This window comes from Vanellus vanellus, assembly GCF_965231255.1.
Source record: "Vanellus vanellus genome assembly, chromosome: 1".
Taxonomy (NCBI): domain Eukaryota; kingdom Metazoa; phylum Chordata; class Aves; order Charadriiformes; family Charadriidae; genus Vanellus; species Vanellus vanellus.
The window spans coordinates 135,423,312-135,444,916 of NC_138905.1; the positions used below are offsets into that span (position 1 = coordinate 135,423,312).

At 42.7% G+C, this 21,605-nt stretch overlaps 1 protein-coding gene across 2 annotated transcripts in view; it reads left to right on the plus strand.

Annotated features, from left to right (window-relative positions):
• Positions 1–783: 783 nt before the first annotated feature.
• The window catches only part of PHKA2 (phosphorylase kinase regulatory subunit alpha 2), a 42,221-nt gene continuing 21,399 nt past the window's right edge, over positions 784–21,605 (plus strand). For both annotated transcript variants that reach the window (XM_082498312.1, XM_082498313.1), the window contains exons 1-15: positions 784–872; positions 5,646–5,804; positions 6,429–6,476; positions 6,948–7,116; positions 8,242–8,324; positions 8,918–8,998; positions 11,099–11,197; positions 11,522–11,668; positions 11,903–11,956; positions 12,503–12,625; positions 14,620–14,715; positions 16,135–16,242; positions 16,906–16,984; positions 18,372–18,506; positions 19,773–19,882. In XM_082498312.1, coding sequence (XP_082354438.1) covers positions 795–872; positions 5,646–5,804; positions 6,429–6,476; positions 6,948–7,116; positions 8,242–8,324; positions 8,918–8,998; positions 11,099–11,197; positions 11,522–11,668; positions 11,903–11,956; positions 12,503–12,625; positions 14,620–14,715; positions 16,135–16,242; positions 16,906–16,984; positions 18,372–18,506; positions 19,773–19,882 — 1,569 coding nt within the window. In that variant the 5' untranslated portion in view covers positions 784–794. The remainder of the gene's footprint in view (positions 873–5,645; positions 5,805–6,428; positions 6,477–6,947; positions 7,117–8,241; positions 8,325–8,917; positions 8,999–11,098; positions 11,198–11,521; positions 11,669–11,902; positions 11,957–12,502; positions 12,626–14,619; positions 14,716–16,134; positions 16,243–16,905; positions 16,985–18,371; positions 18,507–19,772; positions 19,883–21,605) is intronic.

Sequence of the window (21,605 nt, forward strand, 5' to 3'; positions counted from 1 at the left end):
GTTGCCAAACGCCCCTCGTGAGTGCTCTGTGGGAATAGAAGGTTCATTTCCATCAGAAATGTCTAAATCTTGTTTCTTTATTGGAAAGCCAAGGCTGGGGTATGAAGACACCTGATAAAGTCTTGCTTTTTTTTTTTTTTTTTTTTTTTGCTATTCATTCTACCTGATCTCAAAACAGTATTTTTTAAGGATGGAAAAAAAAAAACGGTTCCAACAAATGTTCTGGCCTTTTGCATTTTATCTTACAAAATTACTTGCCTTTTGACCATTTACCCTGACTTTTGACACTTTGTCGCGCTCGGGCTGCTGCAGCCCGGCCTTGCCTTTGCTCCTCGCCTGTCCCTGCGGCACTGACACACCCCCTCCCGCCCCGCCCCGCGGTGCCCCTGCGGTGCCATCCCTCCCCCCTCCTGCCGCTTCCCACGTCTGCTGGTTCTTCAGAGAAGCCGAATTTTGGATTTCAAGCACCCCACCTGCACAGCAGCAGCCCTGCCCGCTGGGGATCCCGCTCATTTCACCACCGAGACAGCCCGCCCCCGCCCTCGCCCACCCCCGCCGGAGGGAGGAGGCCGAGCGCCCGGCCCCGCCTCGCCTCGCCTCGCCTCGCCTCGCCTCGCCTCGCCAGCGGCAGGCAGGCGGGCAGGCAGGGAGGAAGGAGGCCGCTGTCACCGCCGCCGCCGCCGCCATTTCCGGCTGCTGCCGCGCCGATCGCGACCGGGGGCAGGGGGCGGGCCTGGCAGCCGGGTCAGCTGAAGCAGGAGGCGCGAGGCGGCGGGCGGGCCGGCCGTGAGGCGATGAGGAGCCGCAGCAACTCTGGGGTGCGCCTGGATGGCTACGCCCGCCTGGTCCAGCGGACCATCCTCTGCCACCAGGTGAGGGCAGCCGCCGCCGCGGGACGCCTGCCGGGGCTGGGGCTGCTCGGCGCCATGGGGCCGGCCGGGGCACGGGGGACCTCAGGCCGGAGCCGCCGGCGCCGCTGACCCCAGGCTGCTTGCTCAAGGGGCGCGACGGGGCCGGTGGAAGAAAAATAGCTCCTGTCCCCGGCGCACGGCCTCCGTGCGGTATCGCCGCCTTCCCCCGCCTGAGGAGGAGCGCGGGGAAGGCTGAGGCGGTGCGGGTCCCCGGGGGTGTTCGCTCGGCGCTTTTATACATGCACGGTGGAAAATACGTGGAAAATTAGCAACTCTGATCTTGGAAAAAGCAATACCGTGTATAGAATGTGTTCATGGTCATACTATATACACTCATGCTTTGTAACACTATATATACACCTGCCTGTAATGCAAGTAAGCTCCAGTAACATGGAGGTCCCTGGCAGGGCCTCTGAAATATGTCTGTCGGCATCACCCGGGTGTGAATCCCGGACAGGGCAGGGTTGGCAGTGGCCGCTGCACGGTGCGTGTGTGTGTGTGCGCAGCGGTGCACCTCCCAGAGATTCCCGTCCCGGCCTGCTGCTGGTCCGGCCTGTCCGGCCTTGGCTTTAGCGGAGCCGCTTCTCCCGGCGGTACCACTGCATGGGCTATGGCTTGTCGGGCAGGGCTGCCTGCGTGTGCGAGCAGCAAAAGAACGAAGATGTTGGGGCCGGAGGGGCAAAACTATTAGCCACTGTGTGGGTTTTGGCCAGCGAATATGCATAAGCGTGTAGCATGGCGCTCTCTGCTTCGTGTGCTCGCTTCGGCCAGGTGGGCTCCGAGGACTCGCAGTGTGCTCTGCAGTGTTGTGCTTCGGTTAAAACAGTCCAGTACTTAAAGATAAGAGCAACAGGTTTTGGTTTTTTTTTTTTTTGCACAAATCAGTTCCCAAATATACTTAGTTGCTGAGAAACTGGAAAGCAGTGAAAGAAGAGTTTCCCAAATCCACTTAGGTCAGTAGGATTTTTGTCACTGACTGTTGTTGTGGGCACAGGGTCCAGACACCTGTGAATTAATGTTTGTGTACTAATTATTGCAAACTCATTAGAGGAAAATGCAAGAACATGATATAAGTGGAGTGAGAAGATCATTTTGCTGTCTCACTGTGCTGGGGTGCAGGAGATGCTTTGAGTTGTGCTCCCGTCTCTGCCTTTCATCTGTGGGATGACCTTGGACAAGTCACTTTGGCTTCCAGTGCCTGTCTTGATTTCCATGTTTATAGGATGAGGATGCTGATAACGGCCTCCATTAGAGGAGACGTGAAGCCTCTTGAGATCCAGAGATCAAACTTGCCCTGTGAAAGCTGTACCTTAGTGGTATTAATAGTTAACAATAATAAAAAGGGTACCCTAATGGTAATAAGAGAGTTCATATGTGTGAGCCAGAATTTTGTAATTGCTATTTACAGTGCTTGGATGCGTGTTCATAGCTCAGTGCTGCCTTTTCAGCTAAGTGTTCAATGCTGGGAAGAATTCAGAGGTGGCGGAAGGAGATAAATAAGTTTTCTTCTGTATGTGGAGAGTAAGTCACAGGCCAGCAGCAAGGCAGAGGGACCAAAATATCACAAGAGGGCCCACAGAGGTGCTGCAAGGTGGATATCTAGATTTGTTTTCTATATCTAAACTCTTCACAGTTTTCCATTGAAATAGATTGAAAATGACCTGCTCAGCTGAGTGAAGAGATGCAGTGTTTACTTGGGCAAGTTAGAACCCCTGTCTTTGGGCCATGTGCAGCCCCGTCTTGTTTGGGAGCAGAATAGCCCGTGGCGGGCTGGGCTGGGCTGCTGCTTCACTGCTGCTCCCGCCTTCCCGGTGCCTTTCAGGACAGAGCCAGGGAGGGTAATTTAAGCCTGGCAGAAGAGCCAGGAGGCATTTAAGATGGTTCTGAGGTGCCACTGCTCAGCACAGGGATGATGTGTGACTGTGACCTTGTACCTCGCATCCACAAGCGTGCCAGATGTGCAGACTTGGCTAAGACCAAACTACTGGCTCCTGTCTCGTGCCCCTGCATTGATTTTAGTAGCCTGCTGTGGTGTGGGGTTTGCCAGCTATTGCATGCGGCCCTGGGGCCAGGGGCCAGAGGGATGCTTCGGTACTGTAGCTGAGCAAGCACTGAAGAGCATCACCAGGAGGCTGTTCTCAGCTGCTGATTACACTTCTTAATTCGAATGAGATAAGAAAAAATATGAGTCTTAAGATATGTCTGTAAAATAGCAAAACTTAATGTCTGTATACATTTTAAGTATTGCTAGGGTACTATAAGAGAAAAGCACATCCGGCTGACAAAGAAAGCACATTGCACACATTTATGGGTAACCCCAATTGTGTTAGGTCTGGTTTCACACAAACAATCTATCTGCAAGCTTTGCTAGATCTTACATCAGTTTTCATCTGACGGATCAATGAGACAGGTGCAAATTAAATAGATTTTCAGCAAGATGCTAAATATGGGCTTGCTTGTATTGCTGCTCTGGTTACAACCCCGCTATTTTTGTGCCTGTATTGCTGAAGTTCTTATTGGTGTCTGGTTCCCTGTAGGAATTGGTGTTGTGTTTTGGGGTTGTTGGTTTTTTTTTTTGGTCTCCAGACTAACAGGTAGACTTAAAAATAGGATTGGACATGATACAACAGCTTAAAGTCTTAGTCCAGCAATCAGCTTTCTGTTGCAGTGCTCGCAGCTCACAGAGCCCATGGGTGCTGGTAAAATTCTTTGCTTCATGTGCGGTGTGATTTGCAGGATGAGACCAGCTAGTCCAATTAGTGATCACTGCATAGACTTAATGCTTTGAAGAACTAGCTGAGCTAAAATCCCTTTGACATCTTTGGGGTTAAGCCCACTTAGTCTTTCTTTGGGTTCTTTAGCACCTTGTAAGGGTTGTACTTTTCATATGGTGTTAGCAGGTCACAGAAGAAAATAATTGTATTTTTTAAAAGTAAGCACTTCCTAAGCACCACCACGCACCAATTAAAATATTAATATATTGTGTTGTTCTGCCAACATTTTGAATGTGCATGAGGAAGGACATTAATGTGTTGTCAGGCCGTGAGAGCCAGCCCCAGTGTGCCCCAAGAGCTGCGATCTTCTAGTAGAGGAGCCAAAGGTGCCGAAATGGTGATAGCTGCCCTCGGATGTGTTTAATGCAGCCTCTTGAAGGCAGGCGGGTCCCTCCCTGGGGACTGAATGATCTTTTAAGTCTTGCATGAGCCATTTTTCCGGGATTTCCATTTTGGTACCTGGAGGCATTTTTATTTTGCAACTGGCAGCCAGCCCGGCACGGAGGGTGGGGAAAAATAAACCAAAGTGATCATGTCTCAGACAGCAGGGCAATCCCTGTCAAGTCAGGGCTGTAGGTACATAGACATTTGTTGTTCCGCATGGCAGGGAGGGAAGCGAAGTGCTCCCTAAAAATACTGGGAATATGCAGTCTGCCTTTTGAGGTTCTGTTTTTTGTTGCGTGGGCGGAGTGCTGAACTGGGAGCAGGGTCTCCTTTCTTTGCTTGCTCTTCTGTTACTCCTTGGTTTGACTTTTGAAGTTCAGAAAGAAGTTTTTTAAGCTCTTTGGTTTCATAGGTGTTCTTTTTGAGTTGGTGGTCCTTTGGTTGTTACTTGGTTTGTAAAGACTGAGGGACTGTTTCAGCAGAACTACACGTTTGTACCCTTGGCGAGCCACTAGACGTTGCTGTATTTAAACCATAACAATAGCACTGACTGTGCCCAGTCATGCCTGTCAGGCTGTCACACACAAAGCCCAGGAAATTGTAATTGAAGCTCCTCCCCCTCAAAACTTCTTTCTTAAAATTAGCTACGGAAGCAGTTGCGTGAACCACTGTGTGGCACAAATGAAAAATTGGTGCACGTATTCTTTTTAATTTTACTTATCTTTATTATTGTAGTCCTTGCCCCTTGTCACACCAGCCCTGGCAACTGGTCTTCATTCACTGAAATTTGCTGTGAAGGCTTGACTTGATTGAAAGCTCTATTGACCTTTTGACTTTCTACCTCATTTTTTTGTTGGGGAGGAACATACAGCTGAGAGAGAAAGTCTTAAAAATTTAATGATAATGAAGTGATGGGAATTAATGAAGCTATTAAAAATTTAATGGAGTATTTGGGGCACAGGAGACTACTCAGTGTGCTGGTTTTCAGACATTGCTGCTTTTCAACACCATCAGAATTTCTCTTTCTGTATATTTTCCAAAGGAGGATATAAAAAGGCTTTGCATGCACTCATGCTTTAGCTGTCATAAACCAAGCAGGTAAATAAATAGAAATACTTCATTAATTTCCTAGAAGGGAAGTAGTGTTTTTTTACTTCTTCAAGATTATGCCACAGACCAGTTGCATAGAGAACAGATCCCAGACTCAATTTCTAATGTTAACTCGGTACCTTCTTTTCCTCACAAATATGTAAAATTTTAAATTCCTATTTCCTCAGTGTATTTCAAATTTCACTCAGTGACTTCGCTAATAATCATATGTGGATGAGTATGCCCAGCTGGACTCTATAAGCTTTACATCCTGAAGTGTTCAAATAAATTTCTCATGTGAGTTTGGGAAAGAAAGATGGGCCCTCACTTCTGAAAGCGTGAGCAACCAGAGCGTGTAATCAGTGTGAAATTGTCTTTGGCTCCCTCTTTTGTTTTGTTACCCTTTGATATGGAAAGAACTGGTGCTTCTTAACAGGTGGGATTTCAGGTAGTAATGTTTGTTCTTTATTCCTTCTGCTGTGGTTAGAATCCAGTGACTGGGCTGCTTTCAGCCGGTAGGGACCATAAAGATGCTTGGGTACGAGACAACATCTACAGCATCCTGGCTGTGTGGGGGCTGGGCATGGCTTATCGGAAGAATGCGGACCGGGATGAGGACAAGGCCAAAGCCTACGAGCTCGAGCAGGTATGTCAAAGTTCGGCATAAACCAGTTATACTGTTCGCTTTTTGTCATGTGGTAGTGGTTTTGAATGGTGCATTCGCATTGCTGCGCTGTCTAGGATCTGGCAGGGTTTTCCTAGCTTGGAGTACCTGTCTTGTTCCTCTGACAGCAGCATCAATGCAGCATGTGGTGTGCAGTGTTCCTGGCAGCATTCCGGCAAGCAGGATTTGGAGAACTGGGTGGCAGAGAGGCTAACATCTGAATTAAAGTATAAACAAAACAAAAACATGTAGGAGTCAAACTTCTATCAATTGGCCAATTGTCATCATTATTATTATTCTTACAGGACATATCATTCCTCTTGCTTCTTTAGCTGGGTAGAAGAACCAGAGAGAATTGCTCCACTGTTCAGAGAGGGCCTTTGGAAAAAGATTTTTTCTCCTAGATAGGGATGTGGGAATCAAAATCAACCAGTATATTAAAAAAAAAAAAAAAAAAAAGGCACGTAAAGCATTTCAGCCACATCCACATTTGTTTACCTTTGGCAGGAGGTTAGTAGGGGGTGTGAACTTTGTCACTTTTAAATGTTGTTTGTAAGAGCTGATGAGGCCCTGTGAGGGTGTCACTGGTCTGTTTTGTTCCTGCAGAACGTTGTGAAGCTCATGCGGGGACTCCTACAGTGCATGATGAGACAGGTAATGTCATAAGTATGAATTGAATTAGTACGTGTTGTATTTACAAAGCATTTCATCCAAAATGTGTTTCCTGTGCTATTTCTGTAGACTGATTTTTTTGCATGTGTGTAAATGGTGGTGTGGGGAGTCTCTTTAAAACTCTTGAGCGAAACTCTGATCTTACTTGCACCTTTTTGAGATTGTGCTTGTAGCAAATCACAGTTTTGCCTTTGATTTTCACCAAGATGCATACCTGTAACTAAGATCTGAACTCAAGAAGGTAATTTTAACTTATTCTTTCCCAAAGACATGTGATTTAGCTGGAACTTAGAGTTGTGTTTAAGCACTCTGATCAATCAAAAGGCACTGAAGTGCGGTAACAGGAATTAGGACCTCAAGTTTCTCCTCACTTAAGAAAAGTTGTTCATTTTGAAATGGTTTGGAAAATTTCTTCTGAAATGTTTCAGATTTGAGATCTGTGTTGTTTTTTAGGTAGATAAGGTAGAGAAGTTCAAACGCACGCAGAGTACCAGAGACTGCCTACATGCCAAGTACAACTCTGCAACTTGTGCCACAGTGGTTGGGGATGACCAGTGGGGGCATCTACAAGTGGATGCAACTTCCCTTTACCTCCTCTTCTTGGCACAGATGACTGCGTCAGGTAAGCAGAAGATATTGACTGTTGCAGTCTTTTTCTCTTCTAGCTTTCATTTAAAAAGGAAAAAAAGTATAACTAGCTTCAAAAACCTTTACATAATTATTATTCAGAAGAAAGTAATATTGCTCTGGAAAAGAGATATGACTTAGGATTTCCTGTTTATAGTAACTGGCAGTGTCCATTCCCTTTGTGTTTGTTGGCATACAAATACATGAGTGTGGTGGTTTAACACCAACCGGCCACTAGAACCGTGCAGCTGCTCTCTCGCTCCCCCAGGGGAGAGAATCAGAAGAGTAAAAGTGAGAAAACTCATTTATAAAGACAGTTTAATAGGTAGAGCAAAAGCCATGCACACAAGCAAAGCAAAATGAGAATTTTGTTCACTGCTTCCCATGGGCAGGCAGGTGTTCAGCTATCTCCAGGAAAGCAGGGCTCCATCACGTGTAATAGTTACTTGGGAAGACAAATATCATCATTCTGAAACCATGACAATCAGGTATTCAGACTCGTTTCAGAGAAGAGTTTCATGTTTGAAGACTACGTAGAACGTCCTAAAGGACAACCAGGTTGCTTCAGAGAGTGATGACATTGAGTCAGGAGCCACTAGTGCAGTCTGTGTTCCTCTTCTTGCTGGCACTGTTTTATCTTGCACTCTTCTGAACTGTACTCCACCTGTGAGGATAAGGATTTGTTTCTTTAGTGTTTTTCTTCCCTCAGCTCCTTGCAATTAACCCCTGCAGAGCAGATGCCTGGTCGTTCTGGTGGTCCCTCAATTGAGTGCTAAGTGGGTGGAGGGGTGTGGAGCTGTGGGAATTGGGATGCATTGCTCTCAGGAGCCAGAGCTGGCTCAGATGTCTCTGCTTTGTACTCCTTGTGTCTGAATGCCACCCTCCCACGGGTGTTTTTTTGGTTGGTCTTTGAAACAGTATGTATTAGTGGCATTTGAAGTATTTTATCAGCAGGAAGTATTGAGGCTTGCTGCCTGATCTTTTGAAATTAGCACGAATTTTTCCATTGATTTCAGTGGCCAGTAGTTGGTGGCAAATAAACAAAAGCATGAAACTCACTGAAGAGTAAATATTTAAGTTCTGATACAGCATAATTACTCTCTTCCCTTCTTTTATTCAGGGTTACGTATTATCTTCACCCTCGATGAAGTTACCTTTATTCAGAATCTTGTTTTTTATATAGAAGCTGCCTACAAAGTTGCTGTAAGTAGTTATTAATATGTAAATCACCCGAACACTGCTCAGATGTGGGTGGAAAATTATTTATTGATGGAGAAGGAAAATACGGGCTTCTATTTTCATGAGAAGATATCAGAACCTATCAGTACTTTACATTGTGAACAGCATCTTTGGAAATAGTTGGAGGGCTGTTGAAGATTTACTGCTACCTGGGGGAAGTATACCTTTTCTATCAATATAGTAGTTTTTCTTTATTGATAATTAATAATATTTTCCTGATGTCTCATTAAAATCTTAAGAGCCTTTCTAAAAAGAGCAGTGTTAACAAGCTTTTTGGAAAGTGACAAGATGAAGGGGCACAGGGGGACGGATAAAGAGCTGTGTCTGTTATTTGAAGACAGTGATTCGTGACTGTAGACCTGATCTTGCTGGGGTATATTTTTATGTGCTGCTGTTTAAACATGAGGAGGAGCTCTTTGGAGACTTTTTTTTTTTTTTTTTTTAAATTAAGGCAAACAAACTAATTTCATGCAGTGGTCTGGTTTTGTTTTGGGGCAATGGGGGAAAATATTGTATATAATCATGCCAATTTTTTCTTGATGATGTTGTTGTTGCAGGATTATGGAATTTGGGAACGTGGTGATAAGACAAACCAGGGCATCCCTGAACTGAACGCGAGCTCCGTAGGGATGGCCAAAGTGAGAATGTCTTCCTGACACCTTCCTTGTGGCTGTTCTGTCATGCTGAAGGGCTCTGACAAACCTGATGACTTCCTTTGCATAGTCTTCTTGGCCACTGTGATAGTTAACTGATTGTATAAGAATTTTTGTTTGGGTGTGAGTGAGTATTTTTCAGTGTAAAATCATTGTGATAATGACTTTCATTGAAGGACCTCAGCACAGTTGTTCCAGGGATTGCAAGAAGGGCACCAGACTCATTGAGGCATGAATCTGATAGATTCGGTGAGGTGCAGGCTCGTAACATGGCCTCTGGTTTTCTGTCCTTCTTTCTTAATTCTTCAGCCCCGGAATATATGTGATATGTTCATGGTGAGATTAAGTCAGATGTAAATTCTGGAAAACAGCAGAATGTCAGTCTAAGAAATTATTCACAAATAATTTAGAGAGAAAAATGAGTAAAGATGTACTTAACCGAAAGTGGGTATTTCTGCTTCCACCATAGCACAAGGTCACGGAGATACTAAATGAAGCTCAGAAAGACATAAATGTAAATATGCAATTGACAACTATGTTTTTACATGGTGTCTGGGCAACTGACAGAATATCATTAAGGTCAAAGGTGTAGTTGCATTTTAGCAGGATTACCAAGTTACCAAGAACTTGTGTGACTGCAGGAGGGAGAAACTGCTGGTCTTGGCCAGTTCAGTCGAATAGCCATGGGGCAGCGTCCATAGGGGAGGTTATTCCTTAGATGTCCAGTACGATCTTTCTTGTGCTGAACAGTCTGGCCTGGGTTGCTGTGGTCTCTGCATGAGTTCCAAGTGCGTTGATGTCAGGATAATCTGCAGGACTTGCTGCACAGCTTTGCTTCTTTGTGGATCTGAGTTCAATAAAAGTGCTGTTCAGGGTGGGGACTCGGGGAGCACGCTGGAGGCCCTGCTGCAGAGGTTGAGATGAGTGCTATTTTTTTTTTTTTAATCTGCCTCAGGAATTCTCCCTCTTAACATTTCTCTCCCCCATCTGCTTTGCATGGCTACCCGTGGCGGCCGGCAGTACATCCCAAGCATATCGTGTGGATCTCAGTGCTTTTACTGCACCATTAAGACTGCCCATGGTCCCAGCTATCAATTCCGTAATGGGGCTTTCTGCTGCTCTCAGGAACATCTGCTGCTCTAGCACTCGGCTAGAGAGAGGAGCTCTGCAGAGCCAGTAAACCCATGTTTGCGATGGAACAAGAAAAATACTCTTACCCTTCTGCAGAGAGATAAGGCAAGCTACTCTGTACGATCCTTCCTTTGTCAGAGATTGACATTACCATGAAGCTGCAGGACAAAAATGGGCATGGAGCGACGCTCAGTGCTACCACAACCCTGTGGATATACATTGTAAAGGAAGGCTCTAATGGCTTGGCTCTGGCTGTCTGGTCCTTGCTCTCTTCCTGCCGCATTCCCTGTGCACTGCTGCACACCCTGCTTCTTCAAAGCCAGGTTTTGTAGCCTGCCACGTTAAAGTAGGAGTGCCCAAATGGAGTTAGTGGTTGGGCTGCTAGTGTCTTAACTGGCGAATGTGTAATGGCCAAGAGGTATGAGATGTGGGGATTCATCTGTTGACGTGGAGCGTGCTGTGCCTCAGTTGCCTGTGGAGAGAGCAGATGTCTCATTCTCTTTCCCTCAGGAAGTGACAGTATCGGAGAGATGGTGACGCTCTCTGGGTACTGGCCTCTGCTGATTCAGGGGCACCTTGAAGAAGCCTTCCTCTTAGAACAGCCCTTCAGGCAGGAGGAGTGAAAGGCCACTGAACGTGGGAAGAGAAGCATTTATTACTAAGTACTTTAGATATTATTTCAGTGGAAGCCCTGCTCCCTATTGCTTTGCATTGCCTTTAAATTGTAATAAGGGTCACCAGCACATCAGTCCTGTATCCTATTAGCAGAAAGGCAGAAATATTTACTTTTTCTAAAATATTGCCAAGCTGCCCTTTAAAAGATGAAATACATGTCTGTGAAGCAAACTTCTGTCTTACGTGATTTCCTTCAAAGGATAAGCACAGGTGCTAGGGTGTATACTTGGCTTAAAAGGTATTTAATGGTTTTGGGTTGTTATTTGGGTTTTCTTGAAGGCTGCTTTGGAAGCAATTGATGAACTAGATCTTTTTGGAGCTCATGGAGGACACAAATCAGTGATTCATGTTCTTCCTGACGAAGTAGAACATTGTCAGGTAAAACTTAGTCTTCTGTTTCCTTTGCTAGGGGAAAACCCAACACCCTCTCCCTTTTGATTTTTAAATGAAATGTTGATTAACTGAACCAAGAACTTAATATAGTAAGTATGGCTTCAGACTGCGCTGTTCACACTGTTTCTAGTAGATCATGTGAAGGTGAGTGGTGTGAAGCAGTCTTGTACTAACTCAGTAAAAAATAATTATGCAGTGAGTTCTCCGTCGGTTTGCAAATAGTATAGTCTATTCCATGTTGCACTTGACATAGTCTTTTGAAGTAGGTAAATTGTTTACATCCCTCTCTTCTGTTCCTGTTTTGCTCAGTCTATTCTATACTCCATGTTGCCAAGGGCATCCACGTCAAAGGAGATAGATGCTGGCCTTCTCTCTATTATTTCTTACCCGGCTTTTGCAGTGGAGGATCTAAACCTTGTTAATGAGACCAAGAGTGAAATCATATCCAAATTGCAGGTAAGGATTTCCTTTATTTTTATTTTCCAGAGGGAAAGAGAAGCAGAACCTCCCTTTCTTAATCAAGAATTCTAATTAAAGAAGGTTTGCCAGACTTGGTGCATCTATGCATGGAAGCGAGGGCGGAAAATCCCTAAATGACCCTTAAAAATTCAGCACATGCTTTTATGCTGATGTTAGTCTGTGAGGAAGAACAGTACGTGAAGTTTTCTGTAATTTTGTCTGTTTTTACAGGGCCGCTATGGCTGCTGTCGCTTTCTCCGAGATGGTTACAAGACACCCAGAGAGGTACTTCTGATACATATTTTCAGTAGACATTAGGAAGAATTTTCTCTTGTTTATAGACATTTTTTGTCCCATTTACATGAAGGGTTCTGTATCGCTGTTAAGTCATCTTAGTGGATTTGGAGGTGATCCAGGTATCCACCCTAGAAATTACACATATCTGAAGGAGGCTAAGGGTTTGAAAACCAATTATTAAGGATAGAACTTAATTCATAATTCTGTAAGAAATGAACCCTTAGATATGCTTATGGCGCTTAAGCGGAAGCAGTGTCTCTGAGGCATCCCAAAATACCTTTGAACTGAGGCAGAGCCAAGATTATTTGGGTGACACTTAGATTCTGACACTGGGAAGGGTTGATTTGTCTAGGGAACTATTTAATGAGTTTGAGACCGAATGTGAAAAAGAAGTCGAGACTGCATGGAAACTGGTTTTGGTGTTTTTACTGGTTTCTTTGTTTTAATTACTTGTATAAAATAGGCTGCTGTTATGATTGGAATGTGAGTGACTGATTTAGCACTGTGACTAAACAAGCATGATTGAATTTCTAGGATCCAAGCAGGCTGCACTATGATCCTGCTGAGCTCAAGCTCTTTGAGAATATTGAATGTGAGTGGCCAGTATTCTGGACATACTTCCTAATTGATGGAGTATTTAATGAGGACAAAGTTCAGGTGAGGAAAGAAGAAATTACTTTTAATGGAAATGTAAAGCCATTTAGCCACAGTATTTTGTAGCTTTGCTCCATGTTTCTTTTGGGTATCCATTGGATATAGTATCCCATCCGACAGGATGGGAATAGTCTTCACCCAATCTCACCTTCCTGGGGGGTTTATTAAGTGGTAGAGGCTGTGGTGTTGTGCACACTGGGGCCTTGTTGCCTTCTTTCTACCAAGTTGAGTGGCTCTGTTATCTGGTAGGGTCAAACTGAGCTGAATGGGGTTTATTTGCCTGCTTCTGTCTTATCACCAACCTTGATGCCCCTTTCCCAATTACTTCAGGATGAGACCAGCTTTTTTTTCCCCTGATCTCTGTGGCTTGGCTGCTGAGAACAAGATTCATAGTACTTTCAGTCCTTCTGTACATTCAGGGAGATTTAGGGTTGGATTATGAGGAGCCATTTCATTTTCACAAATTCCCTAAGTTATTTCATGTCTTTACTGTGTCAAGCATCCAGTGGCCAGGGCAACTAAATTGATTGTAGCCCTCCAAAGGTTATAGTGGCACCTGGAGTGTGCTGGTGAATTAAAGAGTGACAAGTAGCCAGGATTAAATGTATTCATACCAAGACTTTTGTAGATTGGCGGTTTGGAAGTAAAAAATACATATGATTTAAAATCGCCTGTTATGCAGAGGGAGAGGAGATTCCTAAACACAACCCCTTAAAAAAATAAAATGGCATCAGAAACAAAACAGAATTTCAGACCAAAAAGCCCTCTTTCTATACCAGATGTTGTAAATCAAGTGAAATACTTAGCGACGCTAGAAATGCAAGTTGCTTTCCTGAACACAGTAAAAACAGTCTGTTGGAGACAGAAATGGCATTATTTCGTGAGGAGGAAAATCAGAAAGTTAACTGAAACTTCAGTCACGACAATAAAATAACACAGCATAAAGCAGTCTCTAGAACTTAGTTGGATTATCTGGAACAGTATGTACCTGATTGCCTTTATGGTGTTCAGACAGGCTGTGCTAGGGCATGGTCAGACTGGGCAATTGCTCCCAGTTCCCACTGTTTAAACACAGCTGAATGAGTCACTGAGACACTCAGGTGAGTGTCTAGTCTTTGCCAGTTACTGCTGCAAACAAGTGGTTGCAATAGCAGCAATTGTTAGAAAACTAAGCATGCTGAGGACTCAAAAAGAGTGGAGAAGGACAGGATGCTGATAATATCAGTGTGCCATAATATGAACCTTGTGGTTACCTTACCTTGCGTGTTCCACTGTACTCGGAAAGCAATAGTAGAAATAGTATTTCACATTCAGATGCTGGCAGTGCTTGAAAACAGCTTCCCTGTCAGTAAAAACTTGGAATGGGATAGTTAAGAAATGGAACAAAATAAGGGATCTGGTAAAAAGAATAATGTTCTTTATTTTGTATCAGCATGGTATTCCTGCTCATAAGATGTTGTCTAACAACTCAAGAACAAGGGCATTTTCTGTTCAGTTAACGTAGGTATGTTTAAACAGTTTAAATCTATTTTAAGTTTTCCATGGGGCAAATTTTTAAGCAAATCAGTTAAGAGAAATTGATTTCCCGATCCTGCAAAGCAGAATTCAGATCATAGACAAAAGTGCATCTTACACTTTTATGGATACTTGCGGTCCTAACATCCATTTCACTGCATTGTCATCTGTTGAAAATTTTGTATAGGATTTGTTCCAGTGACTTCTTGATGGGAATATGTTAGAAGTTTTGTACCACAGTGATGTGTTATAGATTAAAGATGTGTGTTCATGCTTCTGAGGCTGATAGTATTGAGGTGCTAGAACAGTCTCCGAGAATTTGAGCCCTCATCTTCCATCAGCAAATCATGATTCCTCTCCCCATTTTTTTTTTCAAATGAACTTTCAGCAGAAAAGTGCTGTTGTAAAGTACTAAAAGTTTAACTTTACTGTTTTGGTTTTGCTGACTGTAATGTGAATTCTCACTCTTTTATATGTTTCAGGTACAAGAGTATAGAGAGGCTCTGGAAGGAATACTTATTAGAGAGAAGAATGGAATAGTGCTAATGCCTGAACTGTATGCAGTCCCTCCAGATAAGGTATTGTGAAAATGCAGCCTCCACTTCAGTATGCAAAGCATAGATATCAAGATGAATGTTGGTTTTATAGTTTTCCTGTAGCTGATAAATCTAAACCAGCAATAAAAAATGACTACTGCACATTATTTAAAAATTAAGAGACTTCTCGCAGCTCCTGCTGAGAAATGGTAAACTTTAGGCTTCCAAATGGTCACATTTTTTACTTGGCAATCTGAGGGCCAACAGAAATATTAGAGGAGGTCTAAAGTTTTAAATCCTCATGGCAAGACATATATTTACGAAGTGCTAATGTGGACTTAGGAACGGAAGCTCAAAGGAGAAATAAAGCGTAGACAGCATAGACTGTCCTGCCTATCTAGCCTATTGATTGATTGTGCTCTTTCTTTTCCAGAGCTTGTATGTGAGAGAGAAACAGGTTTCAGGTGGATTAGGGTTTAGACTGGGGTTTTTGTTTGGTTTGATTGACTGTTGTTCCCCTCCCCCCCCTATTTTTGCTGTTACTGTTTACCTGATTTTTCCCATTGTGACAGAAATTCAAACGAGCTTATGTGCTCTTCCATGCTATCTGCCTTCGTATCCCTCCCCGATAACTTTTTCTCCCACTCCAGACTTCTCAGTCCTCACTCACTAAGGGGTGTGGAGCCTCCTGGGCTGGTCTGAGTTTGGGCAGGGAGTGTCGACAGCTGATGTCTTGCTCGCAGATCTGAGGTGGAAACTCTGAATTGCCTTCCTAGTGGGAACAAGCATGTAAGAGTTGAGAGCCTTCTTGTGAATTTTGATATGATAATGATCTGATGAATGTGCCAAATAACCAGTGTAGGTTTTTTCTGTCACTTATAAATTTTACAATGGCCACTTTAAAGGTGTTACCTAGGAGAGGTTTTCCCCCGCCCTCAGTAGATCTTAATACTGCAAAACCAAGGCAGTTTTTCTAATTTAGTGAGAGTCTGCTCTTAAATTTTCCATTGACCATTCTTACTAACACAGGAAAGGTAGAAAAGTTTTCATTTTTGGAAAGCACCTTTATTTCAGAAAGCTAGTTAGACATCAGTGAAGTTCAAGTGACATCTTGCAAGGGGCTGGAAGGCAGACACACAATTACCTACAAGCTTCCCAGAGGGAAGGCAGCAAAGGTATGGTGAGAAGAAAGGGGAAGTGCTAACACCAAAGCTTTAATTGCAGACGGAGTCCCCATTCAACCTCCAGCTTTGAAGGGTGGGGCGGTGTACGAAAAGGAAGCATAGTTCTTGTCCCAGAAAATGTGCAGCCTTAAAAGTAAAACCAAGAGATCTTGATGTCAGTAATAATGGCAGGTTGGAAAGGGTAGATGATAGATCATATTTTTTCAAATACTTCCATGTTATTGATTGTTCTTCACAACTTTAGGGTAATTTTTCTTGCTTATGCATTTGTTTACAGGTGGATGAGGAGTATGAAAATCCGCATTCAGTGGATCGTGTCCCAGTGGGAAAGTTGCCTCATCTTTGGGGCCAATCATTGTATGTCCTTAGCTGCCTATTAGCAGAGGTAATAGTTTCTTTTGTAGTAGGTGAGCTTGTATTTAATTTTGTTTTGACATGGCTTGGACTTTAACTACAATTTGGTTGACAGGTAGGGGACAATGGGTTTTCCAGTAGAAACATGCACAGAGGGGTGACTCAGCTTTCAGGACCATTTCTTTGTATATAGATATGCAACTGTCTGTTTCTAATTAAGCTGAATAAGTTGTCAGATGGACTGGATATACAGTTAGGCTAGAGGAATATGCCCAGGCTGACTTGACTGTCCCAGATTTTGTGCTGTTTCAGTTCCAGTAGGCTGTGCCTTACTCTTTGGCATGAGAAGTATTAGCTATGGACTTTTTAAGGAACCACTGAATATCTCTGTGGAGCTACAAAAAAAATCACTGGCCTGGTGAAATTATGTCAGTTGCTGCAACTCTAAAATAAGAAATGTGGACATGCAGATTTTGTCAGTCATAACTGTTTTCTTGTTGTTCTGCAAAATAGCATAGCCATTGTTTTTATTGAATGTACTACTTAGTGGATGAGGTAGAGAAACCAGGCTTTTAGTCCTGCTGTCCTGATAAAATATCAAAATTGCTTCAGCTTCCTTCTATATATCATCAGAACCCTTTTACTGAATTTTGGTTGTTTCCTTTCTTTTTTCTTTCTTTTGCATTTATTCTAGGGATTTCTTGCTGCAGGTGAGATTGATCCCTTAAACAGGAGATTTTCCACTGGATTTAAACCTGATGTTGTGGTACAAGGTGAGGGAGTTTTTTGAACATTCTGGGTAAATTGGTTCATGTGATGGCAAAGTCCCAATGTACAGGAGAGAAGACAGACAAGTTTAAAAGCATGTGGATTTTTGCATGGGATGTGGATGCTTTGGTGTTACTGGAAAAAGGAGAAAGGGGTTGTTTTCCTAGCAGCTATTTTCCTAGAAGGAAGATCAGATTTAACAAACTTTTAAAAAATACTTATTAAAATTTTAAGACTGATTACTGGAGAGCGGCAAACTTAATCTTGTAGCGAAAAGGAAAATCTTGGCAGATTCTAGCAAGAAGGGGCAGGAGGTCGGTCAGTGTAGTTAGGTTTCTGTGCAGCCCCTTTTCAGAGGAACCAAAGAGCAATGAGTGAGGCAGATCTCCGTACACAGAGGTGAGGCAGCCAGACTTTGAGCTATCTTTTGGCTGCTGCAGGGGAGTGGCTTCTTTTGTCAGTGAAGGAACAGCCAAACCCAGAAATTAAGCAGAGGGCAAACACCAGCTGATCAGGACTTAAAGACATTTCAAGGGCCGATACTGCTCTGGAAAAGCAACCAGCTCATTTATCAGGGGCAGCCTTTGTGAATGATACTGGGACGTGGGCAGGTGCTTGTTTACCCCCTGTTGGTGTCTCACAGGGATGGCATTTTGCTATTCTGAAGTGCTTAATTTCTAGTAGAAATATAAATACTTATTTTTGGCATTCTTTGACAAGCATTTATAATGCAAAGAAGAAAACTGAATTATTAGTCCCAAACCAATAAGCCAGCTAACATGGGCAAAACCTCAAGCAGGAGAAGAGGTTGGGTCAAGGCCTAGATTGTAAATTCCTCTGATTTGGGGACTCTTTTTTTTCCTACCTCTGCCATTTTATGGGCTCTGTAACATTTATTGCTATATAAGTAACAGCATCTGTTCCCCATTGGCTCAGCTGTGTTGTTATGTGGTGCGCTGTATTAAAACAATGAAGATTTTCAAGTTGGGTTTCCCCTTGTTTTATGGGGTAAAAGCACCATCTGCTGAAAGAGACTGTGTGATCCAAACTAGTGGTACTGAAAGAAAGCTGAAGAAACTGACAAAGCCCCAAAGAACCTAGTCTAACCTCAGAGCTGACCCTGCTTTCAGCAGAAGGTTGGAGTAGAGACCTCGGGAGCACTCTTCTGACTTGAATTGGGCAAGGATGGCAAGACGTATTGAGAATCAGAGAGCCCAAAGCTGTCTGACACCATCTTAAAATCCCTTTTGATCTCACAGGCTCGTAAGTTAAGAAAGGAGTGAGGCCTTTGTGCATTTTTAGTCAACTGTGCAGTAGTTGAGAGGTCACAGTAGAAAGTTAAAAAATGAAGAACATTGGTTCTTACTAGTGTTTTTGTCTTCTGTTATGCAGTAACTGTTTTGGCAGAATCTAATCAAATTAAGAATCTCTTGCAAGACCATGGAATCAATGTTCAGAGCATTGCTGATATCCATCCACTCAGAGTGCAGCCAGCTCGCATCCTGAGTAACCTCTACACAATGCTGGGTAGGTATTTGAACATGGAAGCCTCTCTCTACTGCTCTGCCAGATATTTTTTGAGGGTAGTGTTTTGGTTTTTTGTTTTTCTTGCTTCACACTGCCTCAATTTCTTTGATTTAATTTTATTTAAATCAATTTCTTTGATGTAAAAAAATGCATTTGTGCAAAGAAGCTTAACAAGATTAGAACTTTGGTCCTAAAAAAGGATCTTCAATGAGGAAAAAAAAAATTTCCTTGGTAGAAAAGGTAACCAAAATACAAGTTTCCCTGTACACTTGGAGTTAGGCAAGAACTGACTCTTCTTTTCCTGCAGGAACTACTTCCACAGAGAAACTGTCTTTAGTAAAGGGGTTATTTTGTTGTTGTGCTGGGTTTTGTTGTTTGTTTTTTTTTTGTTTTGTTTTAACAGGAAGTTTTTTGGAAGCATTCAAAGTAACAGGGCCTTCAAATAAGTCTTAGAAAGTGTGCCCTTTACGTGAAGAAAGGAAATTGCATATATTGCTTTTGGGAAAGAATTTGTCTTTTTATCACAAAGAACTCTTAGCCAATGAAACATTTGCAGGGCTTTGCTGAAGCTTACATTTATTTCGTAATAATTCATAATAGCTTTTTCACTAGTGGAGTGAGAAGGATGATTTAACATATTGTTGTATTGTTTTTAACAGTGACTTCTTTGGGAATATTCACAGTGATATTTTTTCAGGCATGTGGTTGTTTGACTCATATTCCTTGTCAGACAGAATCAAGTCAGCTCCTGGCTGCTGGAGCAAAGGGTGCGGTGTGGATCATTTGCCAATAAGCTCTACTGAGAAGAGTGGAGCTTATTAGCCTGATGAAAAGAATGAAAATCTGTCTTTGAATTTGGATGTACTTTTTATTTGGATTTAGCCTTCTGTGGGCAAGAATTTTTAAGGATCTACAGTGAAAGCACTGCAATCTCTGTTGGATATTGATGGCCTGGCTTTTGAAAGGGCATACCTCCTGTCCTTGGTGGGGAAGCTTTGGGTGCTGAGCAATGACTATAATCAAAAGACCTGATCCCATGGTCAGTGAAGCCAAATTTTTTTATTTTTAATCAGGCTTTTGAAGGACTCTAGCTACTATATTGGTGGTTGCTACAAAACGGACCAGCCTGTAGCTTCTCATTCTGTTATGTGTCCTCTTCCTTGCTGATATGAATGAAGTAGATCTCCTTGTCTAAAATGGCTGTTGTGGTAAACCACACAGGAAATGTTAGGCGAGACTTCTTTTTTCTTTCTCTTTTCTTTACAGGCCGGAACAAGAACATGAAATTAAGTGGACGGCCACACCGACACATTGGAGTGTTAGGCACCTCCAAGCTATACATGATAAGAAATCAAATATTTGCTTTTACCCCTCAGGTGAGCATGTAAATCTGGCATAGAAATCACTGCTTACTTAATGGCTAATCATTAGTGAAGCACTTTGCTTTTATGTGCTGTCACTCTCCTTTAAGTACAGCAGGGCTGATAAAGCAGATGTGCTCTGCTTTGTGGGGTTTTTAAGAGGGTTGGGTGATCAGCATGCTAGGACTGCTGATAAATCTCTCTTGTGTCATAAAAGTCTGGCTTCTTTGGCTTCTGGCTTAGGAGAACACAGCAAATCAATAGTACAAAGTTGTTCCTGATCTCTGCCCAACCCAAGATTTTAATGAAATAGTTTCTGCAGAAGTAAGTCACTTGATATATCTTCCTACTGATTGCCTTGATGGAAAATTTAGTTTCACATAAGTGTGCCAAGTACTATAACCCCCAAGAGACTAAGATGTAGTCTTTTCATTATATTGTTGAAAGGGTCAATATAGTGCTGAGAAATGGTTGTTCTTCCTTTGTTTTCTGTTTAGTGCCTTTTTCAATGTAGCTGGAAATTTGGATTCTCCCAGAATTAATGGCTCTTATTTATACATTTAATGAAATACGACACGCTGCTGTAGACTTACTCTAGCAGTTGGTACTAGAAGGCTGAGGGATCACCTACTCCAAACGTGTAGAACTAGAGCAAGATAAAAAATGCTCACACTCTCCTAAATAGATGTTTGACTAATGTAGTCTTTTAATTCCAGTGGAAGATAATCAGTGGAATCCACAGATGGCTTCTGCAGTGCTTTGTGATGTCCAAACAACATCAGATTTACTGCAAATAATGTGCCTCCCTTCGCATTCTCCCCATGCCAATTGATCACAAGCAGCTTTATAACAGATTGTTTATTTGTTGTGTTGTTCCCTCACACCAATTTTCACTTTTGCAAATTCGGGGAAAATTCCTTAAAGTCATGATTTTTTTCAAAATATCTCTTTGTCCACATTTTACTATGCAAGTAGGACCCAATATTCCAGCTGAAATCCCCCCATATATCAAATATGGACATGGTTATTAATATATTCCAAAATGGCAATTATCTTTGCATCAGCAACACACTGACAGTTCCTGCTTATTCCATGTTTGACTAAAACCTCCGTAACGTTTTCCGTTGTACTTTGTAGCGAGACATTTCTCCCTGACTTTTTTTTTTTGGGGGTGTACATGGAATTAATGTTTAATTTCACCTTTGTAAGGTTAGCAGTCAACTCATCTGTGTTGATCTTGAGTAATGTCCACAAATTTTGTGTTTTTGTAGGTTGTATTTCATCCTGTTCTCTAATGCAAACATTGATAGGTGTGGGGCAAAGGCTGTCACCCCATTGAGATACCCTCTCATTCTGAAAAAATGGTTAATAACTACCTTTTGAGAACAATTTTTCAAGCTGTTCTGCCTCCTCAGATGTTTTTTCTTCAGCTCACTAGTGTGAAAATTTGCAAAAGTTGAGAGACGTCAGCCACTTTCTACTACCTACTATCTAGTTGCTCCCAAAAAAGGAAATTGGACTGGTTCACTGAGATTGGTTTTTGATATGGCTGTTTGGCCATCTTGCTTTATGATTTTGTAGTTATCTTGGCAGTCTCAAATTGTCTTTGTTTTCCTGTGCTTTCAGGCACTGAAACTGGCTTGATTTGTCTGTCTTATCCTGGCTCTTCCTTTTTAAAGACAGGCAGTGTGTTTGCTTCTCTCTGGATTTCTGGGACTTTTTCTTCCTGAATTATCAG